The sequence below is a fragment of the Jaculus jaculus genome, chromosome 8 (assembly GCF_020740685.1).
Source record: "Jaculus jaculus isolate mJacJac1 chromosome 8, mJacJac1.mat.Y.cur, whole genome shotgun sequence".
Lineage (NCBI taxonomy): Eukaryota > Metazoa > Chordata > Mammalia > Rodentia > Dipodidae > Jaculus > Jaculus jaculus.
Window position 1 is genome coordinate 41,011,209 of NC_059109.1, and position 22,972 is coordinate 41,034,180.

The following is a 22,972-nucleotide window of genomic DNA, read 5'->3' on the forward strand; positions in this document are numbered from 1 at the left end:
CAACTAAGATGGTTCAACTTGATTTTTTCAAAGTATATATTGGCAAGCAGAGAGAAAGAATGCCACTGCAAAGAACTCTAGACAAATGTGCCACTTTTTGAAACTGGCTTTATGTGGATACTGGGGATTCAAACCCAGGCTGTTAGGCTTTCCAAGCAAGTGCTTTTTATCGCTGAGTTATCTCTCCAGTCCTCAATTTAGGATTTTTTGACTCTGATGATGTGGAAGTGATACTCATTCAGTAGAAACCACACTTTGAGGGTTTTGTTTTATTTATTTTTTTTTCTGAGGTAGGGTCTCACTCTGGCCCAGGCTGACCTGGAATTCACTATGTAGTCTTAGGGTAGCCTTGAACTCATGGTGATCCTCCTACCTCTGCCTCCCTAGTGCTGGGATTAAAGGCATGCGGCACTCCCCAGGTTGCTTTTTGTTTGTTTGTTTGTTCTTTTTGCCCCAAGGTAGGGTCTCACTGTAGAACAGGCTGACCTGGAATTCACTGTGTAGTCTCAGGGTGGACTGGAACAGTGATCGTCCTACCTCTGCCTCCTGAGTGCTGGGATTAAAGGTGTGTGCTACTATGCTTGGCTCCCGTCAGCTTTTTTTAAAAATATATTTTGTTTATTTATTCATTTGACAGAAAGAAAGGGAGGGAGAGAGAGACAATGGGCTTGCCAGGGCCTCCAGCCACTGCAAACAAACTCCAAACTCGTGCATCCTCTTGGGCGTCTGGCTAATGTGGGTCCTGGGGAATTGAACCTGGGTCTTTTGGCTTTGCAGGCAAACTCCTTAACCGCTAAGCCATCCCTCCAGTCCCCCTGCCAGCTTTTAAAAAATATATTTTTAAAATAATTTGTGTATGTGTGTGTGTACATGTCTTTGCATATGTGTAGAGGTCAGAGGACAACCTGAAGGTATTCATCTTCTCCTTCCACCTTTTTTTAAAAAATTTATTTGAAAGGGGCAGAGAGAGTGGTGAGAGAATGGATGTGCCAAGGCTTCCAGCCACCTTGTGCATCTGGCTTACATGGGTCCTGGGGAGTTGAACCGGGTCATTTGGCTTTGCAGGCAAGTGCCTTAACCTCTAAGCCATCTTTCCAGCCTGAGACAGATATTTTGCTGATCCTAGACGTACTGATTCATCTAACTAGCCAGTACGCCCCAGGTATTCCTTATCTGCCCAATGCTGAGATTAAAGGCACATGCCACCACACCTGGCATTTATATGCATTCTGAGGATGCAAACTTAGATCTTCATTGTGGGATGGCAAACACATTACCCACTGAGCCATCTTGTGTGTGTGGGGGGGTGTTGGGTTGGTTGGGTGGGTGAGTAGGAATGTAGGTTAGGACAATCTCAAGGTGAGGTGTTGGTCCTGGCCTTCTACCTTGTTTGAGACAGGGTCTCCCCCCCCCCCCCTTTTTTTTTCCTGCTGCAAATGCCAGATAACTGGCCCACAAGCTTTGGGATTCTCCTAGATCTACTTCCCCAATTTGTTGTAAGCTTGTTGGGGTATCCAGCTTTACATTGGTTCTGGAGATCCAAACTCTGGTCCTCAGCCATGAGCAGCAAGTACTTTTAACCACTGAGCCATCTCCCATATCCTCCCCAGCCAATGAATTTTCTAGCCCAGGATCATCTGGAATTCACTTTATAGTCTCAGGGTGGCCTGGAACTCATGGCAATCCTCCTACCTCTGCCTCCCAAGTGCTGGGATTAAAGGCGTGTGCCACCAATATTTTTTACTGACAACTGATATACTTACAGACAACAAACCATGATATTTCCCTCCCTTTCCCTCCTTTCCCCTTCGTAACTCTTTTCCATCATATCCCCTCCCTCTCTCCATTAGTCTCTCTTTTAATTTGATATCATCATCTTTTTCTCCTATTAGAGGGTCTTGTACAGCTATTGCTAGGCACTGCTTCACCACACCTGACTTTTTTTTTTAATATTTATTTGGCCCCAGGCATGGTGGCACATGTCTTTAATTTCAGCACTCAGGAGGCAGAGGTAGGAGGATCACCCTGAGTTCAGGGCCACCCTGAGACTACACAGTGAATTCCAGGTCAGCCTGAGCTAGAGTGAGACCCAACCTCGAAAAACCAAAATAAATAAATAAATATATTTATAAAATATTTATAAATATATATATATACACACACACACATATATTTATTTATTTATTTGAAGCCAGGTGTGGTGGCGCATGCCTTTAATCCCAACACTCAGGAGGCAGAGGTAGGTTCGCCATGAGTTTGAGGCTATCCTGAGACTACATAATTAATCCAGGTCAGCCTGCCTAGGCCAGAGTGAGACCCTACCTGAACCCCCCCCCAAAAATATATATATACATATATGTATGTATATATTTATATATATATTTCTAATTTGTTAGAGAGACAGAGACTTTGGGAATGCCAGAGCCTCTTGCTGCTGCAAACAAACTCCATTTGCATGTACCACTTGTGCTTTGGGTTGATAGTGAAGAATTAAACCTGGCCTGGTAGAATTGGCACACAAGTGCCTTTAACTGCTAAGCCATCTTTCCAGCCTAGTTTTCTTAAATTTTATTATTTACAAATTGTTTTTTTACCACCCACATGCCTTTAATCCCAGCACTCAGGAGGCAGATTTAGGAGGATTGCTATGTGTTTGAGACCAGTCTGAGCTACAGAATGAATTCCAGATCAGTCTGGTCTAGAGTGAGACCCTACCATGAAAAAAAAAAATTGTGTCTTTGGTGGTCTGGTCCTGGGATTGAACCCAGGGCTTCTTGATGCTCTTTTTTTTTTTCTTTCTTTCTAAACATATTTGTAATCATCAGTTCAGTAGAAAAGAGTCTGCAGGGATTTTGGTTCAGTTACACTGAGTCTATTGATGAATTTGAAAGGTATCTTTGAGCAATAATTTTACCATTTCTACACATAATATCTATCTAATTTAAATTGCCATATATCTTTCTTTTTGTTTTTTAGTAGAGAGGATGAGAGACAGGGAATTTGGGTGCCAGGGCCTCTTGCCATTGTAAATGAACTGTGTGCATTTGGCTTTATGTGGGTACTAGAGAATCAAATCCGTGTCATCAGGCCTTGCAAACACCTTTAACTGCTGCGCCATATCTCCATTCAGTCTGCCTCTCTCTCCTTCCTTCCTTTCTTCCTTTTGCTCATGTGTCTTTGTTTTGTGAGGTAGAGTCTCATTCTAGCTCAGTCTGATCTAGACTATGTAGTCTCGAGTTGACCTTGAACTCACACAATCCTACCTCTGCCTCCCAAGTGCTAGGCTTAAAGGTGAGTACCAACACACCTAACCTCTTCTGTTTTGATGTCATTTTTTGTTTTGTTTTGATTTTTTTAACAATGTTACTATTTTTATGTTTATTTATTTACTTGAGAGTGACAAAGAAAGAGGCAGATAGAGAGCGAGCGAGCGAGAGAGAATGGGCATGCCAGGGCCTCCATCCACTGAATATGATCTCCAGAGGTGTGTGCCCCCTTATGCATATGGTTAATATGGGTCCTGGGGAATTGAGGCTCAAACTGGGATCCTTAGGCTTCATATGCAAGTGCTTAACTCACAATCCTATTTCTTCCTCCTGATTGCTGGGATTAAAGGCATGTGCCATCACACCTGCCCCCCCTCTTTAATATATTATTTATATTTATTTACTTATTTGAGAGAGACAGAGAGAATGGGAACACCAGGGCCTCCAGCTTGTGCATCCGGTTTATATGGGTCCTGGGAATTGAACCTGGGTCCTTTGGCTTTGCAGGTTAGCACCTTAACTGCTAAGACTTCCCTCCAGGCCCCCCTTTTTAAAACAAAACAAAAATCACATTTTATTGGTCTGGAGAGATGGCTTTAGCAGTTAAGGCACTTACCCATTCTCTCACCCTGAAATAAATAAATGTTTTTAAAACGTATTTATGTATTTTTTGTTTTATTTTTATTTATTTATTTGTGAGCAACAGAGAGAGAGAGAGAAAGAGGCAGATAGAGAGAGAGAATAGGCACACCAGGGCTTCCAGCCACTGAAAATGAACTCCAGACATGTGCTCCCCCTTGTACATCTGGTTTATGTGGGTCCTAGGTAATTGAGCCTTGAACTGGGGTCCTTAGGCTTCACAGGCAAGCACTTAACTGCTAAGCCATTTCTCCAGTCCTTAACTTATTTATTTATTTATTTATTTATTTATTTATTTATTTATTTATTTATTTATTTGAGAAAGAGACAGAGAGAGCAGATAGAGATCCAGGAACAAGGGATGTTTTCCACTTCCTAGTGTCTTCTGCAATTTCTTGCATTAGTGTTTTAAAGTTTTCGTAGTAGAGATCCTTTACTTCTTTGGTTAGATTTATTCCAAGATACTTTATTTTCTTTGATGCAATTGTGAATGGGAGTGATCCAGGGGAAGTTCTATCAATAGCAGAAGAAGCTGTCCAGTTCTATAGATCCAAACAGGGAGAAAAACTGCAGCAAGGAAAAATATCAGCACCAGCATGCACACACAGGTGCGCATGCACACACACCCCAACAGCAAGCAGGACCCGCAGAGATTAGAGCTCTGCATACCTCTGCAGCCTCCAGTGAGACACCACCTTGTAGCAAGTGTCGTCTTTGTCGTCGTAGTCGTCGTCGTCTTCCTCCTCCTCTTCCTTCTTCTTCTTCTTGTTAATATTTTTATTTATTTGACAGCTAGAAAGAGGGAAAGAGAGAGAGAATGGTACATCAGGGCTCCAGCCACTGCTAACGAACTCTAGATGTGTGTGCCCATTGTGCATCTGGCTAACATGGGTCCTGGGGAATAGAACCTGGGTCCTTTGCCTTTGCAGACAAACACCTTAACTGCTAAGCCATCCCTCCAGCCCCGCAAGCTCTCGTTTTTAATTTTATTTTTTATCTTTTCACAATTTTTATTAACATTTTCCATGATTATAAAAAAATCCCATGGTAATGCCCCCTCCCCCGCACTTTCCCCTTTGAAATGCCATTTTCCACCATATTACCTCCCCATCTCAATCATTCTACTTACATATATACAATATCAACCTATTAAGTACCCTCCTCCCTTCCTTTCTCTTCCCTTTATATCTCCTTTTTAACTTACTGGCCTCTGCTACTAAGTATTTTCCTTCTCAAGCAGAAGCCCAATCATCTGTAGATAGGATCCACATATGAGGGAGAGAGAATATGTGGCTTTCTGGGCCTGGGAAACCTCTCTTGGTATAACCCTTTCCAGATCTATCCATTTTTGTGCAAATTTCATAACTTCATTTTTCTTTACTGCTGAGTAGAACTCCATTGTATAAATGTGCCACATCTTCATTATCTACTCATCAGTTGAGGGACATCTAAGCTGGTTCCATTTCCCAGCTATTATAAATTGAGCAGCAATAAACATGGTTGAGCACGTACTTCTAAGGAAATGAGATGAGTCCTTAGGGTATATGCCTAGGAGTGCTATAGTTGGGTCATATGGTAGATCAATCTTTAGCTGTTTTAGGAACCTCCACACTGATTTCCACAATGGCTGGACCAGATTGCATTCCCACCAGCAGTGTAGAAGGGTTCCTCTTTTTCCACATCCCCGCCAACATTTATGATCATTTGTTTTCATGATGGTAGCCAATCTGACAGGAGTGAGATGGAATCTCAATGTTTTAATCTGCATTTCCTTGATGACTAGTGATGTAGAACATTCTTTTAGATGCTTATATGCCATTAGTATTTCTTCCTTTGAGAATGCTCTATTTAGCTTCATAGCCCATTTTTTGATTGGGCTTATTTGATTCCTTATTATTTAACTTTTTGAGTTCTTTGTATATCTTAGATATTAATCCTCTATCAGATATTTAGCTGGCGAAGATTTTTTCCCATTCTGTAGGTTGCTTCTTTGCTTTATTCACTATGTCCTTTGTAGTACAAATCTTTGTAATTTCATGAGGTCCCAGTGATTAATCTGTGGTTTTATTGCCTGAGCAATTGGGGTTGTATTCAGAAAGTCTTTGCCAAGACCAATATGCTGAACAGTTTCCCCTACTTTTTCCTCTAGCAGTTTCATAGTTTCAGGTCTGATGTTAAGGTCTTTAATCCATTTGGACTTAATTCTTGCACATGGCGAGAGAGAAGAATCTATTTTCATCCTTCTACAGATACATATCCAGTTTTCCCAGCACCATTTGCTGAAGAGGCTGTCTTTTCTCCAATGAGTATTTTTGGCATTTTTATCGAGTATCAGGTGGCTATAGCTACCTGGACTTACATCTGGGTCTTCTGTTCTGTTCCATTGATCTACATGTCTGTTTTTGTGCTAGTACCACTCTGGTTTTTTTACTTTGGCTCTGTAGTATAGGTTAAAATCAGGTACTGTGATACTACCAGACTTATTTTTGTTGCTCAGTATTACTTTAGATATTCGAGTTTTTTTTTTTTTTGTGATTCCAAATGAATTTTTGGATTGTTTTTTCTATTTCCATGAAGAATGTCTTTGGAATTCTCATTTTTTTTTAAAAAAATTATTTTCATTTATTTGAGAGAGACAGAGAAAGAGGTAGAGAAGGTGGAGAGAGAGAAAGAGAACGGGTGCATCAGGGCCTCCATCCACTGCAAATGAACTCCAGACGCATGCGCCACCTTGAACATCTGGCTTACATGGGTACTGGGGAATCGAGCCTCGAACTGGAATCCTTAGGCTTCACAGGCAAGCACTTAACTGCTTAGCCATCTCTCCAGTCCCCAAACTCTTATTTTAATAAAACACCTGAGTCTGTGGAATCATATATTCAAATAACCACACCACCCCTGACCCTGAAATTTTTCCAGTCATAATCTGCATGCACTATTATCCACATCCATAGGATACTTCTGCTAAAACTCACTCTCTCTTTAAAATTATTTATTTGCAGAGAGAGAGAGAGAGAGAACAGAGACAGAGAATGGGTATGTCAGGGCCTCCAGCTGCTATAAACGAACTCCAGGTACATGTGCCACTGTGTGCATCTGGCTCATGTGTGTTATGGGGAGTTGAACCTGGGTCCTCAGGCTTTGCAGGCATGCATGCACCTCAACTGCTAAGCCATGTCTCCAGTCCTATTTTTTTTTTAACATATATTGTTGGCTAGCAAGGAAGTAGATTTTCTTTATGTGGGGGGAGCAGATAGAGAATGAGTACATCAAGGCATCTAGAAACTTGAAGTGAACTCCAGATGCACCTGCCACCTTGTGCATCTGCCTCTACATGGATACTGAAAAATTGAACCTGGGTTCTTTGGCTTTGCTGGCAAGTGCCTTAACCGCTAAGCCATCTCTTCATCCCAGAAGTAGGTTTACATGTGGCTTATTTATAGCACCTTAATTTTTTTTAAGCTATGCAACAGAGTAATTTTATTTTATTTATTTTTATTAAATATTTTATTTATTTATTTGAGAGCGACAGACACAGAGAGAAAGACAGAGGGAGAGAGAGAATGGGCGCGCCAGGGCTTCCAGCCTCTGCAAACGAACTCCAGACGCGTGCGCCCCCTGTGCATCTGGCTAACGTGGGACCTGGGGAACCGAGCCTCGAACCGGGGTCCTTAGGCTTCACAGGCAAGCGCTTAACCGCTAAGCCATCTCTCCAGCCCTAATTTTATTTTTTGAACTGTGAAATATTTGTTTCTGTACATCCAAATTTTCATAGACCTTGAAAATAGACTTGATACTACAAATATAATCCTAAAATACTTCTTTTCTTTCAAAAATCTCTGCCATGTTGATGTTACATACCACATACACAAAAATAGAAATAATCAAAATGCCTCATATACATCAGAATATAGTATAAGAAAATTAGATCAACATCAACATGAATAAATTTTCAAAATAAATGAGCAAAAACGCAATTTTCAGAATACAGCTAAGAGGATGTCAATAGTGTAACAATTAAAAACACAAGACTAAATATTTATAGATGCACACATATGCTGTAAAGTTATACAAAAACCATGTACAGAAAGAATACACATCAATTTCAGAACAGTGTTACCTACAGGAAGGAGAAAATAGACAAAAGTGATGAATACAAAGGGGGCTTTAACTCCACCATGTCAAAATTACAAAAAAGATTTGAAACAAATATAGTATACTAACATTGTTAGATCTAATGGCACCTATAATAGTATGCTTTACAATTTTGATGTATTTCATTGTATGTTATAATAAAAATGAAAGCATACACAGATAAAGATTGGAGTGTAGCACCTTAAATTTTGATTTACCCTCTTCCCACCTTTCATTTCCTCCATCCCTTCCCCTGATTGCACTTAGGCCATTCTACCTTCAGTGTTCTGCCCCTTTACTTACGTATTAATAATACCATTCCCTTAAACCTTCCCTTCTCCTCTCTTGCTCATAGTCCCTTTCTAGCTTCTTTGCCTGTACTATTGACTGTCAGTATAACTCACATACAAACCTAAATTTAAAAAAAAAAATTTTTTTTATTTATTTAAGAAAGAGGAAGAGAGACAGATAGAGGGAAGGAGAATGGGCATGCCAGGGCCTTTAGCCACTGCAAATGAACTCCAGACACATGTACCACTTTGTGCATCTGGCTTATGTATGTACTAGAGAACTGAACCTGGGTCCTTAGACTTTGCAGGCAAGCACCTGAAACTGCTAAGCCATTTCTCCAGCTCCAAATCTAAATATTTGAAGCTGGGATCCACCTATGAGAGAGAACATGTGGCATTTGACTTTCTGGGCCTGGGTAACCTCACTTTCCAGATCCTTCTCCTTTTCCCCACCTGAGGTGGTGCCTCACTGTAGCCCAGAGTAACCTGGATCTCAATCTGTAGTTCAGGCTGGCATTAAAGGTGTGTGCCACCCTGCCCGGCTTTTTTTTTCTTTTCTATTTATTGACAGCTTTCATAAGTGTAGGTAAACCATGAGAATTACTTCTCTCACTTCTATTCCCTCCCTCTCAAATCCACCCTCCATTAAATCCCTTCTTCTTTCCACTTAGTTTCTCTTCTTGTTTTTGGTTTTTTGAGGTAGGGTCTCACTCTGGTCCAGACTGACCTAGAATTAACTCTGTCATCTCAGGGCGGCCTTGAACTCATGGCAATCCTCCTACCTCTGCCTCCCGAGTGCTGGGATCAAAGGCATGCACCACCACGCCCAGTTTAGTCTCTCTTCTTTATTGATATCATCTTTTCCTTCTGTCATGAAGGTCTTGTGTAGGTAGTGCCAGGCTCTGTGAGGTCATGAATATAGATTCTTTAGAGATAGTATCACCTTGAATTCTCAATTTTCCTTTCTTGACTTCTTAAATTCTGGGATTATAGGCATGTGCTGTCATGTCTGACTGCCTCCTTTTCCTTATGATATTTTGAAATATTTACTTTTATATTCAAGATACTTTCCAAGTAAGGAACCAATAGTGACATGAGCAGATAGAATATGAAGTCCATTTATTCTTTCTTTTTCCATTATGAAAATGTTTTAATGATGATATCAGTACAAGTGATGTCAGGACAGGAGAGCAAGCCCAGTGGACATGGCTAGCAGACAGGCTATGAGTGAATAAATAGTTCCTTTAAAATTTACTTATTAGAGACAGAGGGAGAAAGAGAGAATGGGTGCGCCAGGGCCTCTAGTCACTGCAAATGAACTCCAGATGCATGTGCCACAATGTGGATCTGGCTAACTGGGACCTGAAGAATCAAACCTGGGTCCTTGGGCTTTGCAGGCAAGTGCCTTAAGCATGAAGCCATTTCTCCGGCCCGAGTTCCTCTATTCTTAATACTGACTATAGTTTATTCTCCACAGTCTGTTCTGGATAAACTCCTACCTTCTCAACTTTAGTCAGTCTTCATTTCCTTCTCTGCCCTCTCCCCTCCCCCCCCCCCCACCAGGCAGGGTCTCACTTTGGTCCAGGCTGACCTGGAATTACCTATGTAGTTTCAGGGTGACTTTGAACTCATGGTGATCCTCCTACCTCTGCCTTCCAAGTGCAGCATGCCCAGCTCTGCCCCCTTTTTTATGTTCAGTACTAGGGATTGAACCCAGGACCTTTTGTATACTAGGCAAGTGGTCTTCTAGAAAAATTCCCTTTTCATTTTCATGTTATGGGTGCCTCTTAATTCTAAGCTTTCTTGGGGGAGGGGTGGGCAATACTCTACCTTTTAAGGCTGCTTCTATGAGAAATCCTTTTGATTCCTTGAAGCTTTTACCAACTATTTTTGGCAATTTTAATAGAGTACCATGCTGCTTTGTATTGTTAATTCAGGTTTTTGCATCTCTCTCTCTCTGTCTCTCTCTTTCTATGTACATACACATACGTTGGTGTGAGTGCAAATGTATGTGGTCCATGATGTACATGTGGAGGTGAGAGGACAACCTTCAGTGTTGGTACTGTATGTTGTTCATGGCTTTGGATACCAGGCCAGTTGGCCCATGAGCTTTCACAGATGCTCCTGTCTGTATAATACCAGGCCAGTTGGCCCATGAGCTTTTACAGATGCTCCTGTCTGTATTTCACATCTCATCATAGGAGTGCTGGTATTACAGACATTCTACTCACTTCTGTATCGTGGGTGGGTGTGTTTAATTTTTTGAAGTAGGGTCTTGCTCTAGTCCATGCTAACTTGGAATTCACCATGCAGTCTCATGCTGGCCTTGAACTCACAACAAGTACTGGGATTAAAGGCTTGCTCCACCCTACCCTGCTGTATCTGGTTTTTAATATGGATTCTGGAGATCTGAATTCATATCCTCCCTCATGCTTTCATAGGCAAATACTTTTATCCACTGAGCCATCTCCCTAGGCCTGCATTACTTATTAGGTGTATAAACTGTTTTATGTCTAAAAGTATTTGGGGGATGTTGCAGTCAGTTTTGTATTGCTGACACAAATCACCTTACCAAGAGCAGCTTGTGTGAAAAAGGGGGTTATTTTGGTTTACAGGCTCAAAGGGAAGTTCCATGATGGCAGGGGAAAACAATGGCATGAGCAGAAGGTGGACATCACCCCTGACCAACATAAGGTGGACAATAGCCACAGGAGAGTGTGCCAAACACTGGCAAGGGGAAACTGGCTATTAACACCGATAAGCCTGCCCCCAACAATACACTGCCCCAGGAGGCGTTAATTCCCAAATCTCCATCAACTGGGAACCTAGCATTCAGACGCCTAAGTTTATGAGGGACACTTGAATCATACCACCATGGGGAGGGGGTTGAGAAACAGGAGGGGGAGGAGGAGCTGGAGAGATGGGTCAATGCTTAAAGGTACTTGCTTACAAAGCTTGATGGCCCAGGTTTGGTTCCCTAGTACTCATGTAAAGCCATATTTACAAAGTGGCGAGTATATCTGGAATCCATTTGAGGTGGCAGTAAGCCCTGGTGTGCCCATACTCACTTTCCTGTCTTTTTGTCTCTTTCTGCCTGGATTGCTTTCAAATAAATAAATTAAAATATTTTTAAGACTTTTAAAACTACTGTGTATGTGCTGTGTGTTCATGTATGCATGCGGTTACACATGTGTGGAGGGCCAAAATTTGATTTTTTTTTGCTGCTGTTGTTTTTTTGTTTTCCACAGTAGGGTCTCACTCTAAGTCAGGATGACCTGGAATTCACTATGTAGTCTCAGGGTGGCCTTGATCTCATGGCCATCCTCCTACCTCTGCCTCCCAAGTGCTGGGATTAAAGATGTGTGCCACCATTCACGGCTTGTACCCAGCTTTCATGTGGGTGCTAAGGATACAAATGCTGGTCCTCATGCTTCCATGGCAAGCATTTTACTGACTGAGCCATCTACTAAGCCCTCCAATATTTAAAAAAAAACCGTTTTTTCAAGGTAGGGTCTCACTTTAGCCTAGGCTGACCTGGAATTCACTATGTAGTCTCAGGGTGGCCTCAAGCTCATGGTGATCCTCCTGCCTCTGCCTCCTGAGTCTGGGATTAAAGGTGTGCACCACCATGCCTGACCTAAAATAATTAATTTATTTGCAAGCATGTGTGGAGATGGGCACACCAGGGCCTCTTGCCACTGCAAACAAACCTTAGATGCATCTGCCACTTCTTGCATCTGGCTTTATGTGTATACTGGGGAATTGAACTTGGGCTGTCAGACTTTGCAAGCAAGCAAGCTACTTTTTAACTGTTGAGCCATGTCTCCAGCTCTTAGACCTGTTATTATTATCTTTTATTGTCAGCTTCCCTACTTACAAACAATAAACCATGTTAATGGTTCCCTCCCCACTTTCCCCTTCACAAATCCACACTCCATCGTATCCTCTCCCGCTCTCCATTAGTCTCTTATTTTAATGTAGTCATCTTTTCCTCCTATTAATGAGGGTCTTGTGAAGGTAGTGTTAGGCACTGTGAGGTCATGGATATTAAGGCCAATTTCTGTCTAGACGATTGCATTGTAAGCAATCCTACCCTTCCTTTGACTCTTACATTCTTTCCACCACCTCTTCCACAATGGACGGTGAGCCTTAGAAAGTGTGATAGATCTTTCAGTGCTCTGAGCACTCCTCTGTCACTTCTTCTCAGCACTTTGATACCTTCCAAGTCATCCCAGAGGTTGCTGCCATCTGAAAAGAGAAGTTTCTCTAACCACAAGTGAGACTAACATTAATATAAGTATGAACATTAAGGGGAAGTGTTTACCTGGCAGTTTGGTGAGCATAATATATGCATTTAGCCAGACACCAACAGGCGTTATACCCCTAGGGCTCATGACCTCCCTGTCATAGGTTTTCAGTATCAGGTGTGTATTACCTCCTGTGCAGCAGGCCTCCAGTCAGCAATTGGTTTCCCCCAGAACAGACATGGCCACTGTTGCACCCAATTGGATCATTTGGCCTGGCGGGCCAAACTCAAGGCTTGCAATGTAGCTTTTTCCAGCTTTCAGTCGGTTGGTCTGCTGGGAGGAGGTTTTCAGCTCAGCACCAGCTTGGTTTCTCAGTGACTTTGCTACTCAGGCATGTAAAGCCTTCAACAATGGGGTCTTACCCGTCTCTTTCTCTTGCAAAACCAAGGGCCTTGGAAATAGCCTGTAATGTTTTGGTGGCAACAAGAACCTCCCTGGCCAACAACTCACTGGAAGGTATCCCATCTCTGGCACTGTAAATTTTCTGGTGACACTCTATGGCTTCTGAATGTGCCATCATTCAAAAAAAGTAGGTTTTCATATGTCTTATTCAGAATATCTTGAATTTTGGTTGGCCCTCCACCTCCCACCCTTCTTTCACTCAATCTCTTCCCCTAACCTCACTTAGGCCTTTCCCCTCCCTGTAATCTGAGCTGCATGCAGTGCAGCTTTTTCCAGCTTTCTGTCTTCTGGTCTACAGGGAGGAGGTTTTTAGCTCCACCCCAGTTTGATTTCTGAGTTACCTTTCAGTCCAGGCATGTGTATAGATGTATTATTTTTGAGGCAGGGTTCCCACCATGCATCCTATGTTTGCCTTGAACTTACTGTGTTGCCAAGGCCAACCATAAACTTGCAACAGTTCATCTGCTTCAATTTTCTGAGTGCTGGGATTACAGAAATTCACCACTATACCTGGCTACTTATTATTAGTAGTATTAATTATTTTAAGTTGACTTATTTACTTGCACATGTGTGTGGGCATGCCAAGGTCTCTTGCCCCTTCACTGTAAATGAATGCTTCTTTGGCTTTACATGTATAGTTGGGGAATTGCATGTGGGTCAGCTAGCTTTGCAAGCAAGAGCCTTTATCTTCTGAGCCATCTTCCTAGCCCCCTTTACTTTTTTTTTTTTTTTGTTGTTGTTGTTGTTCATTTGTTTTGCTTTTTGAGGTAGGGTCTCACTCTAGCCTATGCTGACCTGGAATTCACTATGTATTCTCAGGCTGGTCTTGAACTCATAGCGATCCTCCTACCTGATCCTCCTACCTCTGCCTCCTTTGTGTTGGAATTAAAGGCATGTGTCACCACACCCAGCCTTTTTTTTTTAGTATTCTTATTCTTTATTGGAGAGAGAGAATAAAAATGAGTATGGGCATGTCAGGGCCTCCTGCTACTACATAGGAACTCCCAACACATGAGCCACTTTGTGCATTTCATTTTATGTCGATATTGGAAAATTAAACCACAACTGATGTCCTTTGCAAGCCAGTACCTTTAGCCACTAAACCATCTCTCCAGTCCAAATTTCTATTTGGACTATTTCTATTCTATAATTCTTTCTGTTTAACAAATCTCAAACGCTAGTACAATATTTAAATTTTTTATTGATTTTTTTATTTTTTTGAGAGTGACCGCTAAGCCATCTCTCCAGCCCAATATTTAGATCAATATTAAATAACAAGTGAATAAAAATGGAAATGATACCTGTTTACTGGCTATAGTTGGTATTATATATGCTAACATTTTCTGTTTTAAATTTTAGGGCATTTGAATCTGAAATTCGCTTTTACACTGGCAATGACCCTCTGGATGTCTGGGATAGGTGGGTATTTTACTTAAAAAGAGCAACAGAAGCATTAACAGATCGGCCCTTTTGGCCGTGTTTCTCAAATTGAGGTATGTGGAATGGTGTGATGGAGTGTGTGATGTGTGGTGTCTTGGGGAAGACATAAATCCAGGATATTCATTTTCTGAGGTACTTTGTTTTGTTTTGATTGTTTTTGATTTTATGGATAGATATCCCAGGATCTTGTACAAATGTTCAGTAAGTGATATACTTCTGAACTAAACCCCATTCCCCATGAGGTTCACATTGCTGGAACAAAGCACCTGACTAAAAGCAACTGATGAGAGGAAAAGATTTATTTTTGGTTTATAGTCTCCTGGGGAAACTTCATGATGGCAGGGGCAAGGAAGCAGAGCAGAGGCTGCACATCACCTCAGCCATAGCAGGTAGCAAACAGCAGTAGGAGAGTGAGTTCTACAAAAGGGGGAGCTGACTGTAATATCCCTAAACCTGCTTCAACAACATACCTCCTCCAGCAAGGCTCCACCTTCATAATTGTCACCAGCCGGGATCTAAGCATTCAGAATATATGAGTTTATGGTGGGCATGTGATCCATACCATCACAGTATTTATGTTTGAAAACATTTAGAATTTATGACATGCAATATGACCTGTATTTTTCTTTTTTTTTTAAAATATTTTTATTTTTATTTATTTGAGAGTGACAGAGAGAGAGAGAGAGAGAGAGAGAGAATGGGCACACCAGGGCCTCCAGCCACTGCAAACAAACTCCAGACGCATGTGCCCCATTGTGCATCTGGTTAACGTGGGTCCTGGGGAATTGAGCCTCGAACCAGCGTCCTTAGGCTTCATAGGCAAGCGCTTAACTTCTAAGCCATCCTTCCAGCCCATGACCTGTATTTTTCTATTCCTAACCCTTGGATTCCCTAGATCCTATGTTAGAAATACATTAGAAAAATTTGAGAGATTGAGGCTTTCAGTATGGCATTGAGGACCACTAAGAAACATACTTTCAATATGTTAAGCTATTTCTGCTCAAAAAGTCTAGAATGGGGACTAGGAAAATGGCTTAGCAGTTATGGCATTGGCCTGAGAAGGCTAAGGACCCCAGGTTCGATTCCCCAGGACCCATCTAAGGCAGATGCACAAAAATCTGGAGTTTGTATGTAGTGGCTAGAGACCCTGGCATGCCCATTCTCTCTCTATCTGTCTCTTCCCCTCTCATAAATAAATAGATAAAACAAAAAATATATTTTTTAAAAAGTCTAGAATGGGTCTTAGGGCCAGAATAGAAGTTTACTTTCAACTCAAAATGTACTCTTGCTTTTTCTTCCCATTCAGGTACATTAGCTGGACAGAGCAGAACTATCCTCAAGGGGGTAAGGAGAGTAACATGTCAACATTATTGGAAAGAGCCATAGAAGCACTACAAGGAGAAAAACGTTATTATAGCGATCCTCGATTTCTCAGTCTTTGGCTCAAATTGGTAAGTGTTATATGCATTTAAAAAAACATTAGCTCAAAGGCTGTGATGGCGCAGCCTTTAATCCTAGCACTCAGGAGACAAAAGTATGAAAATTGCTGAGAGTTTGAAGCCAACCTGAGACTACATAGTGGATTCCAGGTCACATGGTCTAGAGCAAGACCCTACCTCAAAAAAAAAAAAAAAAAAAATTGATGTGTGTGTAGTATGGTGTAGTGTGTGAGGTATATTTGATGTCAGGTCCTTGCCTGCAAAGCCTAATAACCTGGTTTCGATTCCCAGTACCCACGTAAATCCAGATGCACAAAGTAGCACATGCATCTGAAGTTTGTTTGCAGCATCTGAAGGCCCTGAAGTGGCCATTCTCTCTGTCTTTCATCTCTCTATGTCTCTTTGCTTGCAAATAAAGAAAAAATTAGATTTATGAGACTAACATACTGCCTACTCTACTAAGTAAGTGATGACTGAATTAAGAATTTAAGTATAGCATGATGAGGTTTTGTACTTTTTAGGATTGATCATTAGATCTGTGGTTTTTTTTGTTTTGTTTTGTTTTTGAAGTAGGGTCTCACTGTAGTCCAGGCTAACCTGGAATTCACTATGTATTCTCAGGGTGGTCTTGAACTCATGGAGATCCTTCTACCTCTGCCTCCCAAATGCTGGGGTTAAAGGCGTGTGCTACCACGCCTGGCAGATTCTATGATTTTTAAATGAGGATGGACTTTTAAAATTTTTATTTATTCCATAGAAAGAGGCAGATAGAATGGGTACTAGCCACTGCAAATGAACTCCAGATGCATGTGCCACCTTGTGCATCTGGTTTGCATGGGTACTGAGGAACTGAACCTGGGTCCTTAGGATTCCCAGGCAAGACCCTTAACCACTAAGCAATCTCTCTATCCCAGGATGGGCTTCTTGTTTGTTTATTCTAAACAGAAATAGGCCATGCAAATGTACTGGAGGAGGGAAGAATAGGAAAAGTTTACTTGGTTATGTTGGTCTCCCTTTCTTGCTCTTATAAGAATCCCTACCATAAAAAGTGTTATTTTAGTGTCTTTTTTTTTTTTTTTTTTTTTTTTTTTTTGGTTTTTTGAGGTAGGGTGTTACTCTAGCCCAGGCTGACCTGGAATTCACTATGAAGTCTCAGGGTGGCCTCGAACTCACGGAGATCCTCCTACCTCTGCCTCCTGAGTGCTGGGATTAAAGGTGTGCGCTACCACGCCGGCTCTATTTTAGTGTCTTATTAGTCTTTGAATTTCTTTCATCTAGCATATCATTATAGCCAAAAATGTTTTCCTAATGCCCTAATGCTGTGTGTGATGGCAGGTGCCCCCGTGCTTTAAAAAAAAAAAAAAAAGCAGAGATGGGATCCCTTGGTCATACTGGCTGGCTTGTCTAGCCAAATTGGTGAGCTCCAGGTTCAGTGAGAGACTCAGCCTCAAAAATAAAGAGAACCAGGCATGGTAGCTTACATCTTTAATCCCAGCACTTGAAAGGTTGAGGTAGGAGGATTGCTGTAAATTTAAGGCCAGCCTGAGACTACATGGTGAATTTCAGGTCAGCCTGGGCAAGACCCTACATGAAGAAAATAAAAATAAAAAAGTAAATTAAATACAGGGAAAGGCTGGAGAGATGGCTCAGTGGATAAGAGCATTAGCAGCATATATATGAAGACCCAGCTTTGCTCCCTAACACCCATGTAAAATGCTGAGCAAGGCCACATTTGTACCTGTTTATTTAGTACTGAGTGGGTGGGGACAGGAAGATTGCTTGACCACCAAAAACTGAGCTCCAGGTTCAGTGAGAGATTTTCTCAAGGAAATAGGGAAGAAGAGCAATAGAGGAAGACATTCATTGCCCTCTTCTGGCTTTCACGTGCATATGGATAGAGCATGTGCATCTGTACATACACATCCACCCATATGCATGCACCATAAACACACCACAGATTACACACATACACATGGTGATAGAGGAAATCACCCACCTGTACTTCTGACCTCCATACAAATGTGCATGTACAGCTGGGCCTGGTGGCACACGCCATTAATCCCAGCACTTGGAAAACACTGTTAGGAGACTCACCATGAATTTGAGGGCAGCCTGGGACTACAGAGTAAGTTCCAGGTCATCCTGGGTTAGAGTAATACCTTACTTGAAAAAAAGGAACAACAACTGACTATGTATGTATGTATGTGTATAGACATGCCAGGGCTTCCTGCTGCTACAAATGAACTCCAGACACCTGGGCCTTTTTTTTTTTTTTTTTTTGAGGTTGGGTCTCACTCTAGCCCAGGCTGACCTGGAATTCACAATATAGTCTTAGGCTGGCTTCTAACTCACAGAAATCCTCTTACTTAGGCCTCCCAACTGCTGGGATTAAAGGCATGTGCCACCACACCCGGCCTTTAGGCTACTTTTTAAACCTGGACTGGAAGATTTTGCAAACAAGTACTTTTAACTGCTCAGCCATCTTTCCAGCCTTCCTATATTGAACTTACTACCAAATAGATAATTGAAGTCAGATGTGTGGCTCATAGCTGTAGTCTCAGTACTCTACTCAAAGGCAAAAGCAAGAGGATTGTCACAAGTTTAAGGCCATCTTCATTGCCATATTCCAGCTACAAAATGAGACCTTGTCTCAGTAGATAGATGGATGGGTAGATAATAGATAGAAAAAATGAAAATAAAAATGATGTCATGTTAATTGGAATAAAACAGTGATTTCTTGCCCAGTGTGGTGGCTCACTCCTTTCCTCCCAACACTCAGGAAGCAGAGGTAGGAGGATCATTGTGAGTCTGAGGGCCACCCTGAGACTACATAGTGAATTCTAGGTCAGCCTGAGCTAGAGTGAGACTCTACCTCAAAAAACCAAAAACTAAAAAAAAGAAAAGCAATGATTTCTTATGGCCACGACTTTACAGAATGACATGTCAAAAATACATCATGCTGGGTGTGATGGCACACACCTTTTAATTCTAGCACTCAGGATGCAGAGGTAGGAGAATCTCTGAATTCCAGGTCAGGGCTAGAGTGAGACCTTATTTATTTATTAGAGAAAGTGAGAATGAGAATGGGCAAGCCAGGGCCTCTAGCCACTGCAAATGCACTCCAGATGCATGTGCCACTACATGCATCTGGCTTATGTGGGACCTGGAGAATCAAACCTGGGTCCTTAGGCTTCTCAGGCATGTGCCTTAATCACTAAGCCATCTCTCCAGCTCCTAAAATATTTTTATTATTTGCAAGCAGAAAGAGAGAGAATGGGTATTTTGGGTCCTCTGGCCACTACAGACATACTTTAGATTCATGTGGCACTTCGTGCATCTGGTATGAGGAATTGAACACCGAGCCAGCAGACTTTGCAAGATAGTACCTTTAGTTGTGAAGCCATCTCCCTAGCCCATTTTTTCCCCCTATATGTAGGGTCTCACTCTAGCCCAGGCTCACCTAAAACTCACTTCCCAAGTGCTGGGATTAAAGGTGTACACTACTGCACCCAGCATGGCCCTCATGTACTTTTATTTATTTATTTTTGTTTATTTTTATTTATTTATTTGAGAGCGACAGAGAGAAGGAGGCAGAGAGAGAGAGGGAGAGAGACTGGACACACCAGGGCTTCCAGCCACTGCAAACGAACTCCAGACATGTGCGCCCTCTTGTGCATCTGGCTAACGAGGGTCCTGGGGAATCGAGCCTCGAACCAGGGTCCTTAGGCTTCATAGGCAAGTGCTTATCCGCTAAGCCATCTCTCCAGCCCATGATGTACTTTTAATCTTCTCTTTGGTCACTTGTTCTGTTTTCTTTCTCTCTGTCTCTTCTTTGTTTCTCTCCTCCTCCCTCCCTCCTTTCTTTTGAGGCAAGCCAAACAGACTGGCCTTTTTTTTATTATTATGCAAGAGTGAGAGAGAGAAAGAATTGGCACACTAGGGGCTCCAGCCACTGCAACCAAACTCCAGACATATGCAACCCCTTGTGCAAATGTGCAACCTTGAATGCATGCGCAACCTTGCATGCTTGCGTCACTGTACATCTGGCTTATGTGGGACCTAGTGAATTGAACATGAATTCTTAGGCTTCACAGGCAAGCGCCTTAATTGCTAAGCTGTCTCTTTAGCCCTTTCTTTTTCTTAGTGTAGGGTCTCACACTAGCCCAGGCTGACCTGGAACTCACTTCATAGGCTCAGGCTGGACTTGATCTCATAGTGATCCATTTACCTCTGCCTCCCAAGTACTGGGATTAAATGTGTGCACTACCACTACCATGTGCTTATGCTGTTTTGTCTTTGAAATATGTCTCCTACTCCTCTATTTTGTACCTGGTGAGAGTTCATTTCTTTTTCAAGGCAAAGCTCAAATGTCACCTCTTCTTTGGCTCCTTCAAATATGGTACTTATCCAAATATATTAAATAAATGAGTTTTCTTCAGTGCAGGAGTTGAATATAGTTTCTCCAGTGATTGTTTGGTTCATAACATGCATCTAATTAGTGGGAGGAAGTTGGTTAACCTAACACATTTACTTTGTTACAGGGACATTTGTGCAATGAGCCTTTGGATATGTACAGTTATTTACACAACCAAGGGATTGGTGTTTCACTTGCTCAGTTCTATATCTCATGGGCTGAAGAATATGAAGCTAGAGAAAACTTTAAGAGAGCAGATACAGTGTTTCAAGAAGGAATTCAACGGAAGGCTGAACCACTAGAAAGACTGCAGTCCCAGCACCGGTAAAACTGCTTTCTCTGGAACTTGTTTTGCTCTTATGTAAATATCTGAATGAAATACTCTCACATATATCACAAATTATATTTATTTAGTTACTGTTCAGTTTGTTATTTTTATTTTTATTTATTTATTTTTTGGTTTTTGAGGTAGGGTGTCACTCTAGCCCAGGCTGACCTGGAATTCACTATGTAGTCTCAGGGTGGCCTTGACCTCATGGCAATCCTCCTACCTCTGCCTCCTGAGTGCTGGAATTAAAAGCATGTGCCACCATGCCCGGCTTTTTATTTTTATTTTTTGAGAAGGGCTCTCTCTCTAGCTCAGGCTGACCTGGAATTCACTATGTGGTCTTAGGCTGCCCTCAAACTCACAGCAATCCTCCTACCTCTGCTTTCCTGGCACTGGGATTAAAGGTGTGTCACACCTGGTTCTGTTCAGGTGTTTTTTTTTTTTTTCTTTTTTTTTTAATTTTTATTTATTTATTTGAGAGCGACAGACACAGAGAGAAAGACAGATAGAGGGAGAGAGAGAGAATGGGCGCGCCAGTGCTTCCTGCCTCTGCAAACGAACTCCAGACGCGTGAGCCCCCTTGTGCATCTGGCTAACGTGGGACCTGGGGAACCGAGCCTCGAACCGGGGTCCTTAGGCTTCTTAGGCAAGCGCTTAACTGCTAAGCCATCTCTCCAGCCCTGTTTTGTTTGTTTTTGAGATGGGGTCTTGCTCTAGCTTAGACTGACCTGGAATTCACTATTTAGTCTCAGGCTGGCCTCAAACTCACAGCAATCTTCCTACCTCAGCTTCCCAAGAGCTAGGATTAAAGACATGCGCCACCACACCTGGCCATCTATTTACCATACCTGGCCATCTATTCAGTTTTTTTTTTTTTTTTAAAGACCGTTTTCTTTATTAGTCATACAGAAAAATCCAGTCCTAGGTATATGGTGTATGTTTTCACATATATGTGACTGTCACCATGATCAAAATATAGAAGAGTTCTGCATCTGGTACAAGAATTTCCTTGGGCTGGAGAGATGGTTTAGTGGTTAAGTGCTTGCCTGTGAAGCCTAAGGACCCGGGTTCGAGGCTCAATTCCCCAGGACCCACCTTAGCCAGATGCATAAGGGGACGCATGCATCCGGAGTTCATTTGCAGTGACTAGAGGCCCTAGTTCACCCATTCTGTCTCTCTCTCTCTCTCTCTCTCTCTCTCTCTCTCTCTCTCTCTCTGTTGCTCTCAAATAAATAAATAAAAATTAAAAAAAAAAAGAATTTCCTCATATAGTCCATTAGTACTTAATATCTGTTCTTAAGCTATCCCTGGCAAATACTGATCTGTTTTGTAGCCGTATACTTTGTATTTCCATAATGTCATGTAAATAGAGCATAGAATTATCCTGTTGAGTTTGCTTTGTTTGTTTAGTTTTGTTTTTGTTTTTTTTTATTGACAACTTCCACAATTGTAAACTGTATACCATGATACTTCCCTCCCTCCTCCTACTTTCTCCTTTGAAACTTTGAAATGTTTTTCATGGATTAAGTCTAACTTTGGGAAAGTAGAGATTGAACCCATGACCTTTTTTGTTTGTTTTTGTTTTTTGAGGTAGGGTCTCATTGTAGCTTGGGCTGACCTGGAATTCACTCTGTAGTCTCAGTCTCAGGTGGCCTTGAACTCATGGTGATCCTCCTACTTCTGCCTCCCAAGTGCTGGGATCTAAGGCATGTGCTATTTTATTTATTTGAGAGAGAAAGAGAGAATAGGCATGCGAGGGCCTCCACCCACTGCAATTAAACTCCAGGTGCGCCACTTTGTGTATGTGTCATCTCGTGCATCTGGCTTACATGGGATCTGAGGAGTTGAACATGGGTCCTTAGGCTTTGCAGGCAAGTGCCTTAACCACTAAGCCATCTCTCCAACCCCCTCATGCCTTTTTTCTTTTTAAAGAATGTATTTATTTATTTGAAAGAAAGAGAAAGATTAAGAGAGAGAGAATGGGAGTGCCAGGACCTTCAGCCACCACAAATGAACTCTAGATGCATATACTACCTTGTGCATCTGGCTTATGTGGGTACTGGGGAATTGAACTTAGGCAAGTGCCTCTCCAGCCCCCTTTCATACATTTTTTTTAAATGTATTTGTTTGTGTATACATGTATGAGAGGCAGGCATGCCTTTGCATCCTGTTTTACATTGGTGCTGTAGAATCCAATCCCAGGCCCACAGCTATATAAGAAAGCCCCTTTAGCCGGGCGTGGTGGTGCATGCCTTTAATCCCAGCACTTGGGAGGCAGAGGTAGGAGGATTGCTGTGAGTTCGAGGCCAACGT

General features: G+C 41.9%; 1 protein-coding gene across 2 annotated transcripts in view; it reads left to right on the forward strand.

Annotated features, from left to right (window-relative positions):
- Bub1b (BUB1 mitotic checkpoint serine/threonine kinase B) overlaps positions 1 to 22,972 on the forward strand; it is an 85,127-nt gene that overhangs the window by 7,757 nt on the left and 54,398 nt on the right. For both annotated transcript variants that reach the window (XM_045157345.1, XM_045157344.1), the window contains exons 3-5: positions 14,398 to 14,457; positions 15,785 to 15,929; positions 20,459 to 20,655. In XM_045157345.1, the coding sequence (XP_045013280.1) occupies positions 14,398 to 14,457; positions 15,785 to 15,929; positions 20,459 to 20,655 (402 nt within the window). The remainder of the gene's footprint in view (positions 1 to 14,397; positions 14,458 to 15,784; positions 15,930 to 20,458; positions 20,656 to 22,972) is intronic.